The sequence below is a fragment of the Equus asinus genome, chromosome 2 (assembly GCF_041296235.1).
Source record: "Equus asinus isolate D_3611 breed Donkey chromosome 2, EquAss-T2T_v2, whole genome shotgun sequence".
NCBI classification, from domain to species: Eukaryota; Metazoa; Chordata; class Mammalia; order Perissodactyla; family Equidae; genus Equus; species Equus asinus.
In genome coordinates this window covers 139,793,383-139,813,682 of record NC_091791.1, presented here as the reverse complement: position 1 = coordinate 139,813,682, position 20,300 = coordinate 139,793,383, and the positions used below count along the sequence as shown (strand labels likewise).

The 20,300-nt window shown below is 35.2% G+C and overlaps 1 protein-coding gene across 2 annotated transcripts in view; it reads left to right on the top strand.

The window, feature by feature from the left end:
* The window catches only part of MINDY2 (MINDY lysine 48 deubiquitinase 2), a 66,389-nt gene that overhangs the window by 21,860 nt on the left and 24,229 nt on the right, over positions 1–20,300 (top strand). For both annotated transcript variants that reach the window (XM_044764807.2, XM_044764806.2), the window contains exons 3-4: positions 9,241–9,305; positions 13,481–13,639. In XM_044764807.2, coding sequence (XP_044620742.2) covers positions 9,241–9,305; positions 13,481–13,639 — 224 coding nt within the window. The remainder of the gene's footprint in view (positions 1–9,240; positions 9,306–13,480; positions 13,640–20,300) is intronic.

The window sequence follows — 20,300 nt, the reverse complement described above, 5'->3', positions numbered from 1 at the left end:
AACTGTCTTAGAAAGTACAGATAGTTCATCCATAGCAATAAGAGAGAAGATAGAATGTATTAAAAATAGATGCAGGTAGATGAGTAGATGTGGTTGTGGTAGCTTATAGAAGGTCTTCTGAGTGCTTTTATTTTCTCAGTGAAATAGGAAACCAGGGCATCAGCTGAGAGTGAGAATGAAGGAGGAGTTGTTGAAGATAATTGGGAAGGTATAAAATGATTATCTAGAGGAGTGGGAAAGTGATTGGGGAGATGCAGTGTGATTCCTGAGCATTACCTCTGAGGTTAGTGAGAGCAACCAGTATGGTGGTATGATTTCTCCAGTCACATTCAGCCACATGAGTATAGGCTAAATATGGGGGAAGAGGATTTGACTAGAGCTGGGTTTTTGCCAAGTGAGTATGTGGAAGAAAGAGTCTAGAGAATTGAAGGTGTGTATAGACAGTGATTATAATGATGGACCATAGAATTTAAGTTGCATAAAAAGGAAATGAGACTATAAAAAGTTGAAGGAAAATGTAATGGGATTAGTGGATTGCAGGTCCTAATTGAGCTGAAGAATTTCTGGAGCTTGGTAATGACAAAGCCATAGGACCATAGGGAATGAGTTTCTGAGATAAGGTAGAATATAAGATTTTTGTTGGAAAAGAGGTCAAGGAACAGAAAGGCCAGGGTATTGGATAGATCATCTGTATGAGTATTAAAATTTCCAAAAATTACAGCAGGATTTGTGTTGGAGAGAGAGAGTGAGCTAGGAATGAGGGTGATTGACGTGGAAGCTGGTAAAGGACTGCAGTGAGGTGAGTGGATAATGAGTAGTATTATGTGATAGCATGAGTTTTAAAACTGAGGAATTTTAAGGAGGAGGAGGAGAGTGACGACAATAAGAAGCAAGTGGATATCTATTCCACCTCCAACCTCACTGGTAAAGAAGTATGAGAGAGAAGAGAGCTGTCACTTGAGAGGGCTGCGGTATCATCAAGGTAGAGCCAATTTCACTTAGGCAAGAAGGTGAAGGGACCATTAGGAGAAGAAAGTACCTGGAAGATTTTGCTGATGAGAGACCGTGAGTTCCAAAGGACACTGAAATTCAAGATAAGAATTTATGAATCATCAGTATGAAAATTATGTTTAAATCTGTGGAAGTTGATGAGATCATTAAGAGAGAAAGTATAAAGAGAGAAGAGAAGAGGGTCCAGGATTATCTCCTGAAGTTTCCCAGCATGCAGAGATTGGGTAGAGAAGTCTTTCTCAATCTTTTCTTCATTATTGCTCCCTAAGGAGCCTTTGTGTACATTTTTGTCTTAATTACTCACTCCAGGAAATTTTAGCGCCACAGATATAGTGTATGTTTCTTCATGTACTGTGGTCTTTTGAGGCCACTAACCATTATAATATCTAAGATATTTTCACCCCTTCCCACCAAGAATCAGTTTTCTCCCTCTTGGGGGAAATGCAAGGGGAAGAGGACAGAGAAGTAAGGGAAGGAGTAGCCAGTAGGATAGGAGAAAAGGCAAGAGAGGGTGCTGCAGTAAAGCCAAGAGAAGGAGACTGTCACAAGGAGGAAGGGGTGTTGAATACTGAAGAATGCTGTCCACGGGATTTGGCAACATGGAGGTTGTCATAACCTTCACAGAAACAGTGTCAGTACAGTGATGGGATGGAAATGGAGTGGTGAGTTGAAGAGCATCTAGGGGGTAGGAGGAGATCTCAAGTGTGGATAACCTTGAAGAAGTTTGGCTGCAAATGGGTAATGAGAAGTGGGTGAGGACTAGGAAAAAGCTTGTTGGAGAACATGTGACTTGTACTGGATTTTGAAGTATAGTTAGAGTCTAAACCCTTGTAAAGAAGTAGAAAGAATGTTACAGGGCTAGGTGGGAACTGCTTTAAGCTCAAGACAGAGGTGAAAATATGTAAGGCATATTTGGAGGAATGATGAATGAGTACATTTTAACTATAGTTGGTAAGTCTGCATTTTGTATGGTTACAGGAATGGAGATTGGATTAGGTAGGTTGTTGCTAAACTGAAGAGTCTTGGGAGCCTGGCAGAGGAGTTTGAATTTACTATAGTGGGCCACCTAATCTATTATAATTTCTTAAGTAGAGTAAATAACATGTTAAATGTAGTTTTTAAGATGGTCTGGTTGAGTTCAATTAGGAAATAGTGATAGTAGTTCAGATATGGTCAAATATCAACAGATATTTGGATGCCTAATATATTTAAGTGATGAGAACATGTATTTCTGAGCCCAATTTCCTATCCGTTTCTTCCATATCCAACCACTGTCTGCCCTACTTTCTTTATTCTCAGATCATGACCATAATCACCTAAACCTGCACTGTCCAGTATAGTAGCCACTAGCCATATGTGGTTATTGAGTACTTGAAATGTTGCCAGTGTGAATCAAGATATTATGTAACTGTAAAATATATACTGGATTTCAAAGACTTAGTGCAAAAAAAACCCAATATAAAATATCAGTAATTTTTTATATTGGTTATATGTTGAAATGATAATACTTTTAACATACTGGGCTAAATAAAATTTATTATTAAAATTAATTTTAGGTTTGGAACTCCTGGTTGAGAGAATTTAGCTACTAGGCGCAGCATGAAAGTACTGTAATCCTAACGGGAGATTGGGGGGAGAGAGCAAGAGTGATGTGAGAAAAGAGATTCTGAAGACTCCGCCTCACCAAAAGCAATCTTTATTCAAGCCAATCTTGCCAGAAAAAATTGTTTAATTTTCTAAGCTATTTGGACGTTCTCCTCTTGAGATTACTCCAGTTCTCTGGAGGAACCAGAGATGCTTTTGAGTTAATAAGCAAACACTAGTAGAAAGATTGTTAGAGAAACCATTAATTGCCTTCCTAGCACCTAGCTGAGGAAGCACAGGGAAGGGGAATTTTGATTGGCAAAGGTTAGAGGAGGAGTGAATTTTAATTTGAAAATTTCTGTTACTAGAGTATTCGAGGAGGGCCAAACATGGACATGGCTTTTTGGAGGGCTTTGGCATAGAAAAAGGAACATGACAACCTAGGATACCTAGGAAGTGCTAGGAGGTCTAATAAAATAAGGTGGGAAAGAAGTGTAGGAAGAGGGCAGAAAATGGGTAGGAAGAAATGTAAAAAACACAACACAACCTGGAATGTATAGTATGGCTTTAACCATCCAAAATAGTTCATTTGATGATGAGACTAGCATAGTATTATAGTAAGGAAAATAGTTGTTGGAATGGCAGTATTGTCAGATTTTTACAAAGATAATTTATCTTTTGAATATAAATACTATACAGGGAGGTCAGTGTTGAAGCATTTTAACTTTGCCCAGAGATAACCATGTCTCCTCTTTTCCTGATGCTCACCTAGGATAAGCTAACTACAGCAGAACCCTCTCTTCCACTTTTTGGCCTAATGTAGCTCTCAGGTTTTTGTTTCTTGATTTCTGTTTGTCTAGAATATCCCACTAGCAGCAAAGTCTTATGGATTCTTTCTTTGAAATTCTTTCCTCTCTCTGTATACTGATACTTCACAACATGATTTATTGCAAACTCTATTGTTTCACCCCCCCACCAAATTAGACTACATAACAGTATCTTCCCAAAGCATCAATTTCATCCTTCACTTGCCTACTTAAAAACAAAGATCCCTTACAATCTTTTACATACAGCCAAACTTATCTACATATTATTTGTGATTTTCTATGATCTGATCAATTTTACTCATCCAGCCATATTTCCCACCACTTTGCAACATAAATCTTATATATAAGCTTTCTTATAAGCTGTCCATATGGCCTGATGTTTCTTAAATGTGCTTTTTCCATCACTTTTTCTCCCTGAAAGAATACTTTTTCCCTCACTGCCTTGACAAGTTCTGCCCATTTTTCTGAATCCAGTTTAGATGCTATCCTCTCCAAAGGATATTTCTGAGTGCAGCAGGCTTTATCAATATCTCTTTTCAAAATCATTTGGTACTTAAGGCATTTATAATGTTTTATACTATATTATACTTTATCAATATCTTATTCTCTGTTTCCTATATGTTGTTTGCCCAACCGAATTATTAGTTTTTAAGAGAAATATACTTTTCTTAATATTTGTTTTAACCCATTACTAAATACATAATAGACTCTCAATGGATGATTTTTGACCCAAACAGTATTGTTGACCAATTTCAGATAAAAGGTTAGATAAGGTAGACAAAACAGCACTCTTAAGAGATGATTTATTTAGTTATCTAAAACCGAAAGATGTTTCTTTAGAAACTCAAACTCAGCCTTTTAAAAATATCTGATTCTGTTTTTACAAACTTTCCTAAAAATATAGATATCTATTGCTTCATATCATATCACCCCACAATTTAGAGGCTTAAAACAATGAACATTTATTATTTCACAGTGTCTGTAGGTCAGGAATCTGGGCGCAGTGGAGCTGAGTGGCTCTGGCTCAAGGTCTCTCACGAGGTTGTAGTCAGGTTGGCAGCGGGGCTACAGTCTCATCTCTAGGCCCAACTCAGGAGGGTCTGCTTCCAAGCTGACTCATGTGATTGTTGGCAGGATTCAGTTCCTCACAGGTTTGGACTGAGGTCCCCAGTTCCTCGTTGGCTGTGGCCAGAGGCTCCCTTCAGTTCCTTGCCATACAAGACTCCCAATAAAGCAGCTCAGAACATCATAGCAGCTGGCTTTCCTCAGAGTGAACAAATGAGGGAGCACCATGACGAAAGCCACAGTATTTTCTATTCTAATTTCGCAAGTAACATCTCATTACTTCTGTCATATTTTATTCACTAGAAGTGAATCAATAAATCCAATCCACGAGGGCTGGCCCCGTGGCCGAGTGGTTAAGTTCGCGCGCTCCGCTGCAGGCAGCCCAGTGTTTCTTTGGTTCGAATCCTGGGCGCAGACATGGCAATGCTCATCAAGCCACGCTGAGGAGGCGTCCCACGTGCCACAACTAGAAGGACCCACAACGAAGAATATACAACTATGTACCGGGGGGCTTTGGGGAAAAAAAGGAAAAAATAAAATCTTAAAAAAATAAAATTTAAAACAAAAAATAAATAAAAATAAATCCAATCCACACTCACAGGAAGGGGATTATACCAAGGTGTGAATACCAGGAGATGGGGATCACTGAGGTCCATCTAAGAGGCTACCTACCTTAGCCAGGCTATTCTTCTCTTGTCTAGAGAACCTTCCTGGCCTCAGGAAAAGAAATGTTGCTCATCTGAGTCTTTCCCAATAATTATTCTACCCCTAGTACCTAAGCTTAAATCTGTGATAGCATATCCAGGGTCATTTAATATTGAATTATATCTTCTTCTGCATCCTGACCCCCTAAAACGTTCGCCAGGAGAACATATACAGTCCTCTATCACAATAAATACAGACCTTAAATTAAATATATGATACAAGGATAGCACTTATTTATTTGAGTAAATACGGTATAGAATTTACTTTAAAATAAAGCATAGTTTTCTGTTAAATGCTGTATCAAAATCTCAACACAAAAATATACAACGTGCCATGTATAGTAAGGACTTAAAAATATTTATTAAATAGACTTGCTTATAGATTTTTTTATTAAGATTATGATAGTTTACAACCTTGTGAAATTTCAGTTGTACATCATTGTTATTCTTATTGTGGGTACACCACTTCACCCTTTGTGCCCTCCCCCCACCCCGCCTTTCCCCTGGTAACCACCGATCAGATCTCCTTGTCTCTATGTTAACTTCCACCTGTGAGTGGAGTCATACAGAGTTCGTCTTTCTCTGTCTGGCTTATTTCACTTAACATAATACCCTCAAGTTCCATCCACATTGATGTGAATGGGACGATTTTGTCCTTTTTTATGGCTGAGTAGTATTCCATTGTGTGTATATACCATATCTTCTTTATCCAATCATCAGTTGCTGGGCACTTAAGTTGGTTCCATGTCTTGGCTATTGTAAATAATGCTGCGATGAACATAGGGGTGCATGGGACTCTTGGAATTGCTGATTTCAGGTTCTTAGGATAGATACCCAGTAGTGGGCTGGCTGGGTTATAAGGTATTTCTATTTTTAACTTTTTGAGAAATCTCCATACTATTTTCCACAGTGGCTGCACCAGTTTGCATTCCAACCAACAGTGTATGAGGGTTCCTTTTTCTCCACAACCTCTCCAACATTTGTCACTCTTGGTTTTGGATATTTTTGCCATTCTAACAGGTGTAAGGTTATATCTTAGTGTAGTTTTGATTTGCATTTCCCTGATGATTAGTGATGATGAGCATCTTTTCATGTGTCTATTGGGCATCCTTATATCTTCTTTGGAGAAATGTCTGTTCATGTCCCCTGCCCATTTTTTGATTGGGTTGTTTGATTTTTTGTTGTTGAGCTGTGTGAGTTCTTTATATATTATGGAGATTAAGCCTTTGTCGGATAAGTAACTTGTAAATATTTTATTCCCAATTAGTGGGCTGTTTTTTTGTTTCAATCCTGTTTTCCCTTGCCTTGAAGAAGCTCTTTAGTCTGATGAAGTCCCATTTGTTTATTCTTTCTATTGTTTCCCTCGTCTGAGGAGTTATGGTGTCTGAAAAGATTCTTTTGGAACTGATGTCAAAGAGTGTACTGCCTATATTCTCTTCTAGAAGACTTATTGTTTCAGGCCTAATCTTTAGGTCTTTGATCCATTTAGAGTTTATTTTTGTGAATGGTGAAAAAGAGTGGTCAATTTTCATTCTTTTACATGTGGCTGTCTGGTTTTCCCAGCACCATTTGTTGAAGAGACTTTCTTTTCTCCATTGTAGGCCCTCAGCTCCTTTGTCGAAGATTAGCTGTCCATAGATGTGTGGTTTTATTTCTGGGCTTTCAATTCTGTTCCATTGGTCTGTGCACATGTTTCTGTACCAGTACCATGCTGCTTTGATTACTGTAGCTCTGCAGTATGTTTTGAAGTCAGGGATTGTGATGCCTCCGGCTTTGTTCTTCTTACTCAGGATTGCTTTAGCAATTCGGGGTCTTTTGTTGCCCCATATGAATTTTAGCATTCTTTGTTCAATTTCTGTAAAGAATGTCATTGGGATTCTGATTGGGATAGCGTTGAATCTGCAGATTGCTTTAGGTAGTATGGACATTTTAACTATGTTTATTCTTCCAGTCCATGTGCATGGAGTGTCTTTCCATCTCTTTATGTCGTCATCAATTTCTTTCAAGAAAGTCTTGTAGTTTTCATTGTATAGATCTTTCACTTCCTTGGTTAAATTTATCCCAAGGTATTTTATTCTTTTCGTTGTGATTATGAATGGGATTGAGTTCTTGAGTTCTTTTTCTGTTAGTTCATTAGAGTATAGAAATGCTACTGATTTATGTATGTTGATTTTATATCCTGCAACTTTGCTGTAGCTGTTGATTGTTTCTAATAGTTGTCCTATGGATTCTTTGGGGTTTTCTATATATAAGATCATGTCATCTGCAAACAGCGAGAGTTTCACTTCTTCCCTCCCTATTTGGATTCCTTTTATTCCTTTCTCTTGCCTAATTGCTCTGGCCAACACCTCCAGTACTATGTTGAATAGGAGTGGTGAAAGTGGGCACCCTTGTCTTGTTCCTGTTCTCAGAGGGATAGCTTTCAGTTTTTGTCCGTTGAGTATGATGTGGACTGTGGGCTTGTCATATACGGCCTTTATTATGTTGAGATACTTTCCTTCTCTGGGCATTTTATTGAGGGTTTTTATCGTAAATGGATGTTGGATCTTGTCGAATGCTTTCTCTGCATCTATTGAGATGATCATGTGTTGCTTGTATATTTTTGTGAATCAATTAATTTAGTGCTTTTAGAGTTCTTTTACCTATGTAGAATAAAATCATTACTGGTTAGATTTTGCTATCTTGAAGTTTTTATTAAAAGCACAAATAATAACATATTCATGTTCATAAGAGTGTGCAAACTTAACCACTCAGCTACAGGGCTGGCCCCTAGAAGTTTATTTTGAATTAGAAAATAAAGATTATATTAAAGGGGCCGGCCCGGTGGTGCAGCGGTTAAGTGCGCACGTTCCGCTTCTTGGCGACCTGGGGTTCGCTGGTTCGGGTCCCAGGTGCAGACATGGCACGGCTTGGCAAAAGCCATGCTGTGGTAGGCGTCCCACGTATAAAATAGAGGAAGATGGGTGTGGATGTTAGCTCAGGGCCAGTCTTCCTCAGCAAAAAGAGGAAGATTGGCAGTAGTTAGCTCAGGGCTAGTCCTCCTCCTCAAAAAAAAAAAGCTTATATTAAAAACAATTTCATCAATTAGTTAGTGATTTGGGAGCCTGAGTGAGAAGTTGGTTCAGTATATCACTGTTTATATCAAAATAAATTCCACATAAATTAAATATGTAAACATTAAAAAGAACAAACATAAAACATAAAATTATATTAAGAAAGCATATGTAAATATTTGTATACTCTTAAGAGGTGATCCTTCTAAACATGACATTCAACCCATAAGCTATAATAGAAGAATTTGACTATATTAAAATTAAATATTCCTGTATGGCAAAAATAGGTAAAACATCATTGTAAAGTCAGAAGCCAATATGGGAAAAAAATATTTACCACACATGTAACAGGAAGTGTTGTAATTCCTTTAATTGAAAAAGAGCTTTTGCAGTTCAATAAGAAAAATGATACTTGGCTAAACAGGCAATTCAAAGGAAAGAAGTATGTATAGTTAATACGTAATTAAAAAGGCAAAACATAGATTAAAAGGTACTACATATATTAAAATGGTGCCACATATATTTGAAAGTTGCCACATATACTAAAAGTCATACATATATTAAAAAGATGATAGCAAATAAAAATACATGCATAAAAAGATAATTTTTTAAATGCAAAAAAATTTGTTTGCTTCTCAGAATGGCACACATTTAGAAGACTGGTAACACCCATTTTTGGAAAGGTAATAGGGTAATATATTGTTGCTAGCAGTAAAACTTGGTACAACCTTTTAGAGTTTTTGTTGTAGTGACATGGAAAGATGCTCAAATATATTGTAAAGTGAAAGTAAAAGAAAGTTCAAAAGCGTTACAATATGTACATTGAAAAAATATGTGAGACTTTAGCAAACAGTTAACATCGATTTTCTCTGAATAGGATTGGGAGGGTCTGTTTTATATGTCACCTTTTGCTACAATTTATAATTAAAATCTGTTACCTTTGTGATCTGAAAAAGTAATATTTTAAAAAGGCAACTTTACAATTTCTTTTTACAGGAGATTACATGCTTGATGCAAAGCCAAAAGAAATTTCAGAAATTCAACGTTTAAACTATGAGCAGGTAATAGACACAATTTTTTTTTACATTAAAATATATAATTTTTAACTTATGGATGTATTCATTGGTCCCTATCAGTGGCTTTGCAGGCATATTCTTTGTTTTCTTTTTTTACAGTTCTTTAAAAATGTAAAAAACATTTTTATCCCTGTTTTATATGAGCATCTATGCTATATAGAATGAAACATAGATATCATTCTACAGACCTATGTAGAATGATAACCTGGTATTTTCCTTCAAAAATTGAAGTGAATTTATCATTGATGCATCTTTTCTCATTTTATTTATATTTTATAACTAAGTTATATTTAGGAGAAAGTTGAGCAAATGATGTCTGAAGTATGGCATTAGGAAAAAATCTGCTGTTTCATACTTTCAATGTGTCCACATGTCTTGGCATGTTCTTTAGAGATTCTGTTCTGTAATATAGGAGGGGTCACTAGGTTCAAAATTAGTGGAGCTGGAAGAAAGCAAGCAGAGCTTCATTTTCTTCAGTATTCAAGTAATGCAAAATTTCTTGAATTTGAATGTTCAGATAGTCTAGTCCTAATAGAATTGAGAAGCCAACATGTTTCATTGCACTGTGTAAGGTAGGAAATCTATAGCTAAAGCCAAACTGGTACATTAAATCATTTAAATCTATTGGAATTTGTATCTTAAAGCAGTGATTTCCAAACATTTTCCACAATAGAAACCTCTTTTCAAAGGAAATCTTACTCTAACCTCCAATACATGAAACCAGTAAATGATATTTTATAAGTATAAAGTGATAAGGTTCAATTTATATTGTTTATTTATCAAATTTATATCATTGCTTATTGAAATTAGACTATTTTGATTAATACAAAAACTTGAAATTAGGAATTATGGATGATATTTGCAGTTTCATATTAACCTCAAAGTTCATTTTACTTCTGTTGCACAGTTTTGAGAAAATCTTGATTGATGAGTGTTTGCAAATGATATAAGCATTTCGTTTGTTTCAAGTCCATCTTGCAGTCTCAAGATCCACTTCCATTAAGGTGATCTAGACTCTTGGAAAATGATTGGAATTAAAGTTTTGTTTCAAAGTTGAAACAAACAATATCTAACAACTACTTGCATTTCTTATAAACATGTCAGACAAAAAGTACTGTCATTTAAAATAAGCTCTAAAATTATTTATAAGGTATTACGATTACATTACCATTAGTTTTGAGAATAGTATGTACCCAGCTGATGACAGGGCTAGGTCTAATATTTCACAAGTGTGATGTGGTAGTGTTCTTTTTTGTATGATTTTATGGGAGCAGAAATGTCCTAAATTTTAGAAAGACCAATGTAGAGCTACAATCTTCCTAGTTAAAACCTCTTTACCAGAAGTTGTAAACAGCATATTTTTTCCAGTTTTGCTCAATGATAGATACCCTGACAACACAAGAAAATACTGTGTGTATGTGTTTGTGTTTATGACAGGTTTTTTTTAATGATTGAAGATATGTTTTAAAAATATATTTTATATTTAAATTTAAAATATTTCACCATGTTAGAAATACCTTTAGGAAAAATTCTAAGAAACAATTTAACTACTACCTTAAAGGGACCAATAGTAATCCCTTCTTGTGATGTAAGCAACCATCCCTAGGATTTATATTTTATAATATTAATTATCATAATTTGGATTTTGGAACAAGATGGCAAAATACCCTCTTTAACCCTTTGCTTATAAATTTTATTTTTTATCAGTTTTATTAATCTTTATGGATATTATCAAATGGTGTCGATTTAGTGATTGTAATACCATGTAATCTATAAAAAATGTAGAAGTTATATAAAGGTGTAAGCATGAGCCCAGGAACTATTAGAAATTATACTTCCCCGAAGGAAAATTGGGCAACCAAGAATTTAACAAATATAGAAGAAAAAATTGGTAGTAGTGGAATTATAATCCTACAGTTGCTCCCTGTTGTTACTGTCTTCTCAGGTTGATCATTGTTATGGCCTTAAAAAATTTTTTTTAACACTGAAGGGAAAAAGTGTGAGCTGATTGTTTTCAAAGATTCAACTTTTGGGAAGATTGAGAAAATATATTGTTTTAGGGGAACATAGTTATTAGGAAGAGCTGAAACTGATGAAAGCCAAAGATTATGTAACTATGTTATCCTGTAAATTCTTTTTCCATAAATTTAAAACATTTGAATAATTTCTATTTTCAGTCTAGACTGTCTCTTAGAATGGAATTTTATAAGATATTTGGTCAAACAAAACTTTGTGCTTATGACCTGAATTTGTCTTTTTCAGATTTCAGAGAGAGTTCTTAGTTTCAATACAACAGGATTTATTTCATGTTCACCCTATCTACTATAAGCCCTTCAGTAGGCTGTAGTCTACTTCTATTTTATAGCTACAGTATGTAGCACAGTGTCTGATTAACAGTAGGCATTAAGTAAAATTTTATTAAATTTTATATATTGATTTTCTTTGTTTTATCAAATATATCCTCTATATAATGTACCCATATTTAATGTATTAAAATGGTTAGGAAAAAATATGCTTTAAAATCGTCTTCATTACAGTCTTATGTGACCAAATGACTCCTTAATTTGGGCAGCAAGTCTTTTTGATCAAGCCTGTCTTTCTCTCAGGTTTCATTTCCCACCACTTTCTGCAGCAGAGTTTTTTTTCCAAGCTTTTTTTCCAAGCTTCCCAAGACTCACTATTTTGCTTTGGTCGTTATTTTTAAAGAGGCTCTTTTTTTTTTTTTAAGCAGTTTACATTCATAGCAAAATTGAGTAGAAAGTACAGAGAGTTCTCATATACCCATGGTTCCCCCCATCACCACACTCTCCCCCACTATTAACATCCTGTGCCAGAGTGATAACATATGTTATAATCTATGAACCTACGCTGATACATAATTATCACCCAAAGCCCATAGTTTACATTAGGGTTCAACCTTGGTGTTATACATTCTATGGGTTTTGACAAATGTGTAATGACACGTATCCACCATTATAGTACCACACAGAATAGTTTTGCTGCCCCTAAAATTCCTCTGTGTTCTGCCTATATATCCCTCCCTCCTCCTAACCCCTGGCAACTACTAATCCTTTACTGTCCTCATTGTTTTTCCTTCCCACAATGTCAATTGGAATCATACGATATGTAGCCATTTCAGATTGGCTTCTTTCACTTAGTGTTATACATTTAAATTTCCTCCGTGTCTTTTCATGGCTTGATAGCTCATTTCTTTTCTTTTTTTCAGTTGTGGTTAAAAAACAAAATATGAAATTTTCTCTCAATCATTTTTAAATGTATAGTTCAGTAGTGTTAACTAATATTCACATTGTTGTGTAACAGATCTCTACAGCATTTTCATCTTGTAAAACTGAAACTATACTCATTGAACAACTCACTAGTACTCCCTCCCTCCAACTCGTGGCAACCACAATTCTACTTTCTGTTTCCATGATTTTGACTCTATAGATATCTCATATAAGTGGTATCACATAGTATTTGTCCTTATGTGACACCTTATTTCACTCAGCATAATGTCCTCAAGTTTCATCCATGTTGTAGCATGTAATAGGATTTCTTTCTTTTTTTAAGGCAGAGTAATATTCCATTGTGTGTGTGTATATATATATATATATATATATATATATACTACATTTTCTCCATCTATTTATCTGTCAGTGGACATTTGGGCTGCTTCTACCTCTAGGCTATTGTGAATAATGCTGCAGTGAACATGGGTATACAAATATCTCTTCAAGATGCTGCTTTCAGTTCTTTTGGATATATTCCCAGAAGTGAGAGAGGCCTTCCTCTTTGACTAAAAACTTTTGTCTTTAGGCTTCTTGGTCCAAAATAGGTCCCTCACTCTTGTCACTCTGTACATCTTTGTCCTGTTCAGTTTTTCTCACTAATACTTGACATTATATTATGTTTATATATTTGTCTCTCATAGTAGAATGTTAGTCACATGAGATCAGAAACTTTGTTTTATTTGCTATTATATCTTTAGAACTCAGATAGTGCCTGACACATAGTAGGTACTTAGTGATAAAAATTGGTTGAAGGGATGAATAAATTGGATAAAATGGAAAATTAGAAGTAAATGTGCCTGCATTTAAGTATCTTTTTTGTTGTTGTTGCTTGATTTTTCTCATCTTTACCCTTCCTCTTTCTGTTTTCAGAATATGAGTGATGCTATGGCAATCTTGCACAAACTACAGACAGGCTTGGATGTAAATGTAAAATTCACTGGTGTTCGAGTGTTTGAATATACACCAGAATGTATAGTATTTGATCTTCTTGATATTCCTTTGTACCATGGGTGGTTAGTGGACCCTCAGGTAAGTAGAAAATTTTAAATTATATAAACACAGATGTAGTAGAAGTTTATTATTTTGGCAAAGTAATCTAGATTTATATTTTCTTATACTTATGTTTTTTGTGCTTTTACTTGGAATTAGCCAAATTATGAAGCTAAGGGCACAGTCCTCCAGACTGCTAAATTTGCTCAAGACTTGAAGGAGTTAGGGGCCAAATACAAAGCTGAGTCTGCATCCTCCCCAACTCTTGTTATTATCTGTCTTTTTGATTATAGTCATCCTAGTAGGTGTAAACTCATATCTCATTGTGGATTTGTTTGCATTTCTCTGGTGACTAATGATGTTGAGCATCTTTTCACGTGTTTATTGGCCATTTGAATATCTTTGGAGAAGTGTCTGTAGATCCCTTGCCTGTTTTTACTAGTCTCTTTGTTATTGAGTTGCAAGAGTTCTTTATATATCTAGGTATAAGTCTCTTATCAGATATATGATTTGCAAATATTTTATGGGTTGTCTTTTCACTTTCTTGATAGCTTCTGAAGCACAAAAGTTTTTAATTTTGATGAAGTCCAATTTATCTATTTTTCCTTTTGTTGCTTATGCTTTTGGTATCCTACCTAAGATGGCTTTGCCTAACGCAAAGTCACAAAGATTTACTCTTATATCTTTTTCTAAGGATTTTATAGTTTTTTTTTTTTTTAAAGATTTTATTTTTTTCCTTTTTCTCCCCAAAGCCCCCCGGTACATAGTTGTATATTCTTAGTTGTGGGTCCGTCTAGTTGTGGTATGTGGGATGCCGCCTCAGCGTGGCTCAATGAATGGTGCCATGTCCGCGCCCAGGATTCGAACTGACGAAACACTGGGCCGCCTGCAGCGCAGCGCACGAACTTAACCACTCTGCCACAGGGCCGGCCCCAGGATTTTATAGTTTTAGTGCTTACATTTAGGAGTATGATCCATTTTGAGTTGATTTTTGTGTATAATTTGAGGAAGAGATTCAATTTTGTTCTTTTGCATGTGGATATCCACTTGTCCTAGTACCATTTCTTGTAAAGGTTATTCTTTCCCCCCATTGAATTATCTTAGTACTCAGAATGATCTTTGTAAAACAAACCCTCCCCTTTATCCCTATGGCCTCCTCCCTTCCTTAAAAGCCTCCAGTGTAACTAAAATAAGATGCAGAATCCTGATGAGAGTTTTCATGATATGCTGCGTGATCTAGACTCTGCCTGGCTGTCCGACTTCACCTATGTAATTCTCCCACTTTTTTACTACCCTTCAGCAACACGAACTGCTTTCCTATTCTTCAGACATATTAAGCTCATTCCTACACTGAGTCTTTGTACCAGCTGATTGCCACTGTGGAACACTGTTATACCACCCTAACACATTGTTCTCTCAGATCTTCACGTTTCTGGTGTCTCATTATTCAGGTCTTAGGTCAAATATCACCTTGTTTAGAGCAGCCCTCTCTGACCAACTTGTTGAAATTAGTCACCTTCCTTTTCCTCAGTCATTTCCTCTCCCATGACCCTATTTGATTTTCTTTACCACTTATCATTATCTGGAATTCTTATTTATTCCTTTACTTGACTGGCTGTCATCTCCCACTAGAATGAATGTTTTAAGTGGGCTAGGCTGTTATTTCTCATTGTTTAGAACAGTGAACATAGAACATAGAAGGTTCTCAATAAATATTGACTGATGGAATGAAGTATGAATGCATACATGCATTAACTACAGGGAAGGCGAGATCACAATAGCAAGGACTTGGCAGTGTTTCTTCATCCCTGTCCATTGGTAAAAGCAACTGGTATTGCGGGCAATGAAAGGATGGCTTACTGTAAGCAGGGCATCTGTATCTGTATTGGCACTCTGTCTCTAATAATATCGTTGAAAAATCTAAACATGTCCAGCATTTTACACATCCAAGGTGAGCCATGCTGGATCCTGGCAGATGACAATGCCAGGTAGCCTAGATTCTTGAGGAGAATGAACTGAGGAACTTAAGCCTGAGTTCTTAAAAAATTTGGACTCTGATCATCCCTCTGACTGTATGTGTAGCTATATTTTGTCTGATAAACAGTTGAATTTATATGCTTAAAGAAAAAAATGTGCTGTAATGTAGAACAGAGATTGTTCATCAGACTTTTCTGTTCTACACAGTGGTTTTCAAACCTTGGAAGTGCCTGGGGGCTGTGCTTTTTATCTATTTTACTCACTTGTTTTGTGACAGAAGCATTCTGCTGCAGAGAAAGAAAAAGAACAAGGCAAAAGTTTGAATACATAGGTCTGTAGGAACTATCTCTCAGAAATGGCTAGGTCTTTGTATTCCAGTTATGTGTTCTGCAAATAATTATCTTGCATATAAATATCAGCAGTTCTCTAGAAAGTGTGCACCAGAATTCAGACACTGAAAAGATATTTCTCCGTTATTAATTGACAACTCTTTAAGAGCAACCTTGGAAGCCAGGTGACAGTGGAAATGATCTGTTCACTGTGTTGAAAGAGGACAAATGCTAACCTGTAATCCTGTTCCCAGAAAAATTATCCTTTAAGAATGGGGCAAAATAAAGTCATTTATTAGATTAATTAAATTAAGATAGTTTTCTTCCAATAGACCATCATTAATGGAAATTCTAAACAAGGACTTTGAAAAGAAGGAAAGTTATTCCAGATGGAAGGAAGGGTGAATGGAGAGAAAATAATGTGATAAATTTGTGGATAAATATAAATGATTGTTAACTGTGTCAAATAATAACATTATCTTTTGGGATTTAAAAAAAGAACATTAGCATATGCAAAAATAATAATGTAAGTTGGGAAGAGGGTAAAGTACTCTAAGAGCCAAGAGTTAATTGTACCAGAAGAGGGTATTAACTTCTGACTTTGATATGGTTGGGATAGATGTTATAGTTTCTATGGCTTTTCTATTCAAATTAGTAGCCAAGTGTGGCCATTTAAATTTAAATTTAATTAAAAATTTCATTCCTGAATTGCACTAGACACATTTCAGTTGCTCAATAGTCACATGTGGCTAGTGAATATTTTATTGGGCAATACAGATTTGGAATATTTTCATTATTACAGAATGTGTTATTGGATAATGCTCTTTTAGAGTAGCCAGAATAGAGTAGAGGAATAGAAAACGTAATGAGTAACTTCTAGATTCGTAGAAGGGGGAAAAATTAATCAATCTACAAAGAAGGAAGAAAGGAGAGGTAAAGGAATGTTGAACTGGTGGGACAGAGAGAATGTTGGATTTAATAAATTCAAATATATGTATAATTATAGTAAGTATAAATAGGACTAAATGCTCCAGTTAAAAGACATTGATTCTGAGGCTGGATTAAAAAATATATATATTTGTTGTTTACAAGAGACATATACAAAACAGTATGAAGTTAAACAGAAACATTACAAGTAAAAAGAGGGAGAAAAGAAATCCAATACAATTGCTAATCAAAAGAATGCTGGTGTATCTACAGTAATGTCAAAATGAATAGACTTTTAAGTCAAAAATCATTTTAGTAATGCTTGAATGATCGAATGTTTAATTTGCCAGCAAGATATAATCATTTTAAATTTGTATGTGCCTGGAGACACCTGGAAGGTAAATACCCTGATTGATATGCATTTCTTGGACCCATGGGAACTGCCAAAAGAATAAAGGTCAGTTTTTGACAATGAAAAACAAAATTTGTGTGCATCTAATAACATAACCTCAAAGCTATAAAGCAAAGCTTAACAGAATTATAAGAAGAAATAGATTGCCCTACTGGAAGATTTTAATATACCTTTCTCTGTCATTGATAGAAGCAGAAAGAAGAAAAAAAAGAAAATCTAATGAACATCCATTCTTTTAAAAAATTTTAATAAACTTCTTATTTTTGAATAATTTCAGGTTTACAGGAAAGTTACAAAGATGTTACAGAGAATTCCCGTATACTCTTCACTCAGTTTCCCCTAATCTTACCTGACCATGGTCCCTGTGTCAAAACTTAGAAATTTAATATTGGTGCATTACTTTTCACTATATTATAATCTTCATTTGTGTTTCACCAATTTTTCCACTAATTTTTTTTGTTGTTGTTCCAGAATCCAATCCAGAGTATCACATTGCATTTAATCATATCTTCCTAGTATCCTCTTGTCCATGACATTTTCTCAGTGATTCCTTGTTTTTTATGAACCTGATTCTCTTTATACATTCATGAAATTTGTAAAAATTGACCTAATACTGGCCATAAAGCAAGTTTCAACGAATTTCTAAGGATTTAAAACATACAGAGTATAGAATATTCTCTGACCACAATGCAATTAAGCTGGAAATCAATAGAAACTCAATAGAGACTGTTTGGGCCAAAAAAGCACAATGAAATTTAGAGTGTATTTTAAACTGCACAATTACTAAATCCATATCAAAACTTGTGAGATTTAGCTAAAACAACTTTTAGAGGGATTTTTAAAGCCCTAAAATCATGTGTTAAGGAATAAAAAAGACTGAAAATTAATGAGCTATATATCTGTCTTAAGAGCAGAAAGTATTAAAATAGAAAGTAAACATAGGGGCTGGCCCTATGGCCAAGTGCTTAAGTTCATGTGCTCTGCTTTGGTGGGCTGGGGTTTGCCAGTTTAGATCCTCGGCATGGACCTACACACTGCTCATCAAGCCATGGTGAGGCGGTGTCCCACCTAGAAGAACTAGAAGTACCTACAACTAGGATATACAACTATGTACTGTGGCTTTGGGGAGAAAAAAAAGAAAAGGGGAAGATTGGCAACAGATGTTAGCTCAGGGCCAACCTTCCTCACAAAAAAAAAAGCCTGAAAGTAAACATATAACAAAGATTAACAAAGCTAAAATTCTTCGAAAAGGATTCTAAAATAACATACTTTTAAAATTTCATTTTCTGTTTGTTATTTTCATGGTACAAGTTCCTAAGAATAAATCTGGCAAAAAGATGTGCAAGACCTCTTATGAAGCTAATTTTAAATTTGAGAGAAATTAGAGACCCATGTAAATGTAGGTTTCTATTCTGTTCTTAGATTTTAGGTTTCAAGACTGAATCTATAAAGATGTCAGTTTTCTCTAAAATAAATTATAGTTTCAGGACAACCCCCCAAAAAATCCCAGCAGATTTGTGGGGAGTAGTTGTGGAATGTGACAAGTTGATTCTACAATATATACACAAAGGGCCGGGAATAGACGCCAGGATATTCTTGAAGCAGAACAAGTAGGGAGGACTTGCTCTTCCAGATATGAAGTATTTTAAATATTGTAATTAAGAATTAGACCAATGACAGAGAATTGAGGCCAAAAAAGACCATGCATTTGTAGATAGAAATAGGGCACTCTAGAGCAATTGGGGAAAGGCAGTCCTTTCAAAAGAAAGTGCTAAGACAATTAGATAGCCATTAGATATCTAATTAGATAGCCAGCTAGATAGCCAATTCAAATTTCTAATTAGATAGCCAATTAGAAAAAAATGAAATTGTTTCCCCCAACTCACACCATGAAATTCTATTCCATATGCATTGATGTTTAACTGTAAAAGATAAAACTGCAAAAATTCAGGAATATATTTCTAACCTTAATGATAGGAAAGGATTTCTAAAACCAGACACAGATGCATTAACCATGAAGAACATTGGTAAACATGACTACATTAAAATTGAAAACTTGTTAGGGCTGGCACGGTGGCATAGGGGTTAAGTTTGTGCAGTCCACTTTGGTGGTACAGGGTTTATAGCTTCAGATCCCAGGCATGGATCTATACCACTCATCAAGCCATTCTGTGGCGGCATCCCACATACAAAATAGAGGAAGATTTGCACAGATGTTAGCTCAGGGACAATCTTTCTCACACACACACACACACAAAAGATGAATGAATAATTATATTATGGTGTAGTCATACGATGGAAGACTATAGTACGATGAAAAAGAACAAAGAGTAGCTGTGTACCACTACATACAGCTACCTAGCATATTATATATTTGTTTATTTGGTTTATTGTTTGTCTTTACTCTAGAATATAAACTTATGAAAGCATAGACCATCTGTTTTGTTCACTGATGAGTCTGCAGTTTCTCTAACAGCACCTGGTACATAATCAGCCATAAAAGGAACCTAAATGAAATATTAATGTAGAGATTCTGCCTGTGAGATCTTTGTACTTTTCATTGCTAGTCTGTAGAAGTACAATTGATCTTTGTATATTGATCTTCTGTTTATTATTCTAGTTATATATTTGTGGACTCCTTAGGATTGAAAATTCAGATTCTTTGGAAAGATTTAATGAAGCTGAGTCACTAAAGAAAATTGCTGTAAACAGTAAAGGTGTTAAGAAAAATAATGAAAATCTAAAAGGATTGATGCCCTCAAATTGTTTCTTAAGGGTCTAAATTTTCATTTTAAATAAATCAAAACCAGAAGTCATACTCTTTTGTTTGGTTTACATAGAATCATAGCCAAAAGGTCTGCTTTCAAAAAAAAAGTCCTTTTTTAAAAGGCTTTGCATCAAAAGATTGACAAATGAATACATTCATGTGTTTTAAGTTAACAGGAAATGTTTGATATGTATATAATATTTTCCATAATTCTCTGCTTTGACTTTTTCAATTATTAGGTCTTTTTAACCACTGTCAGTCCCACTTGCATGGTTAGGAGGTTTTTAC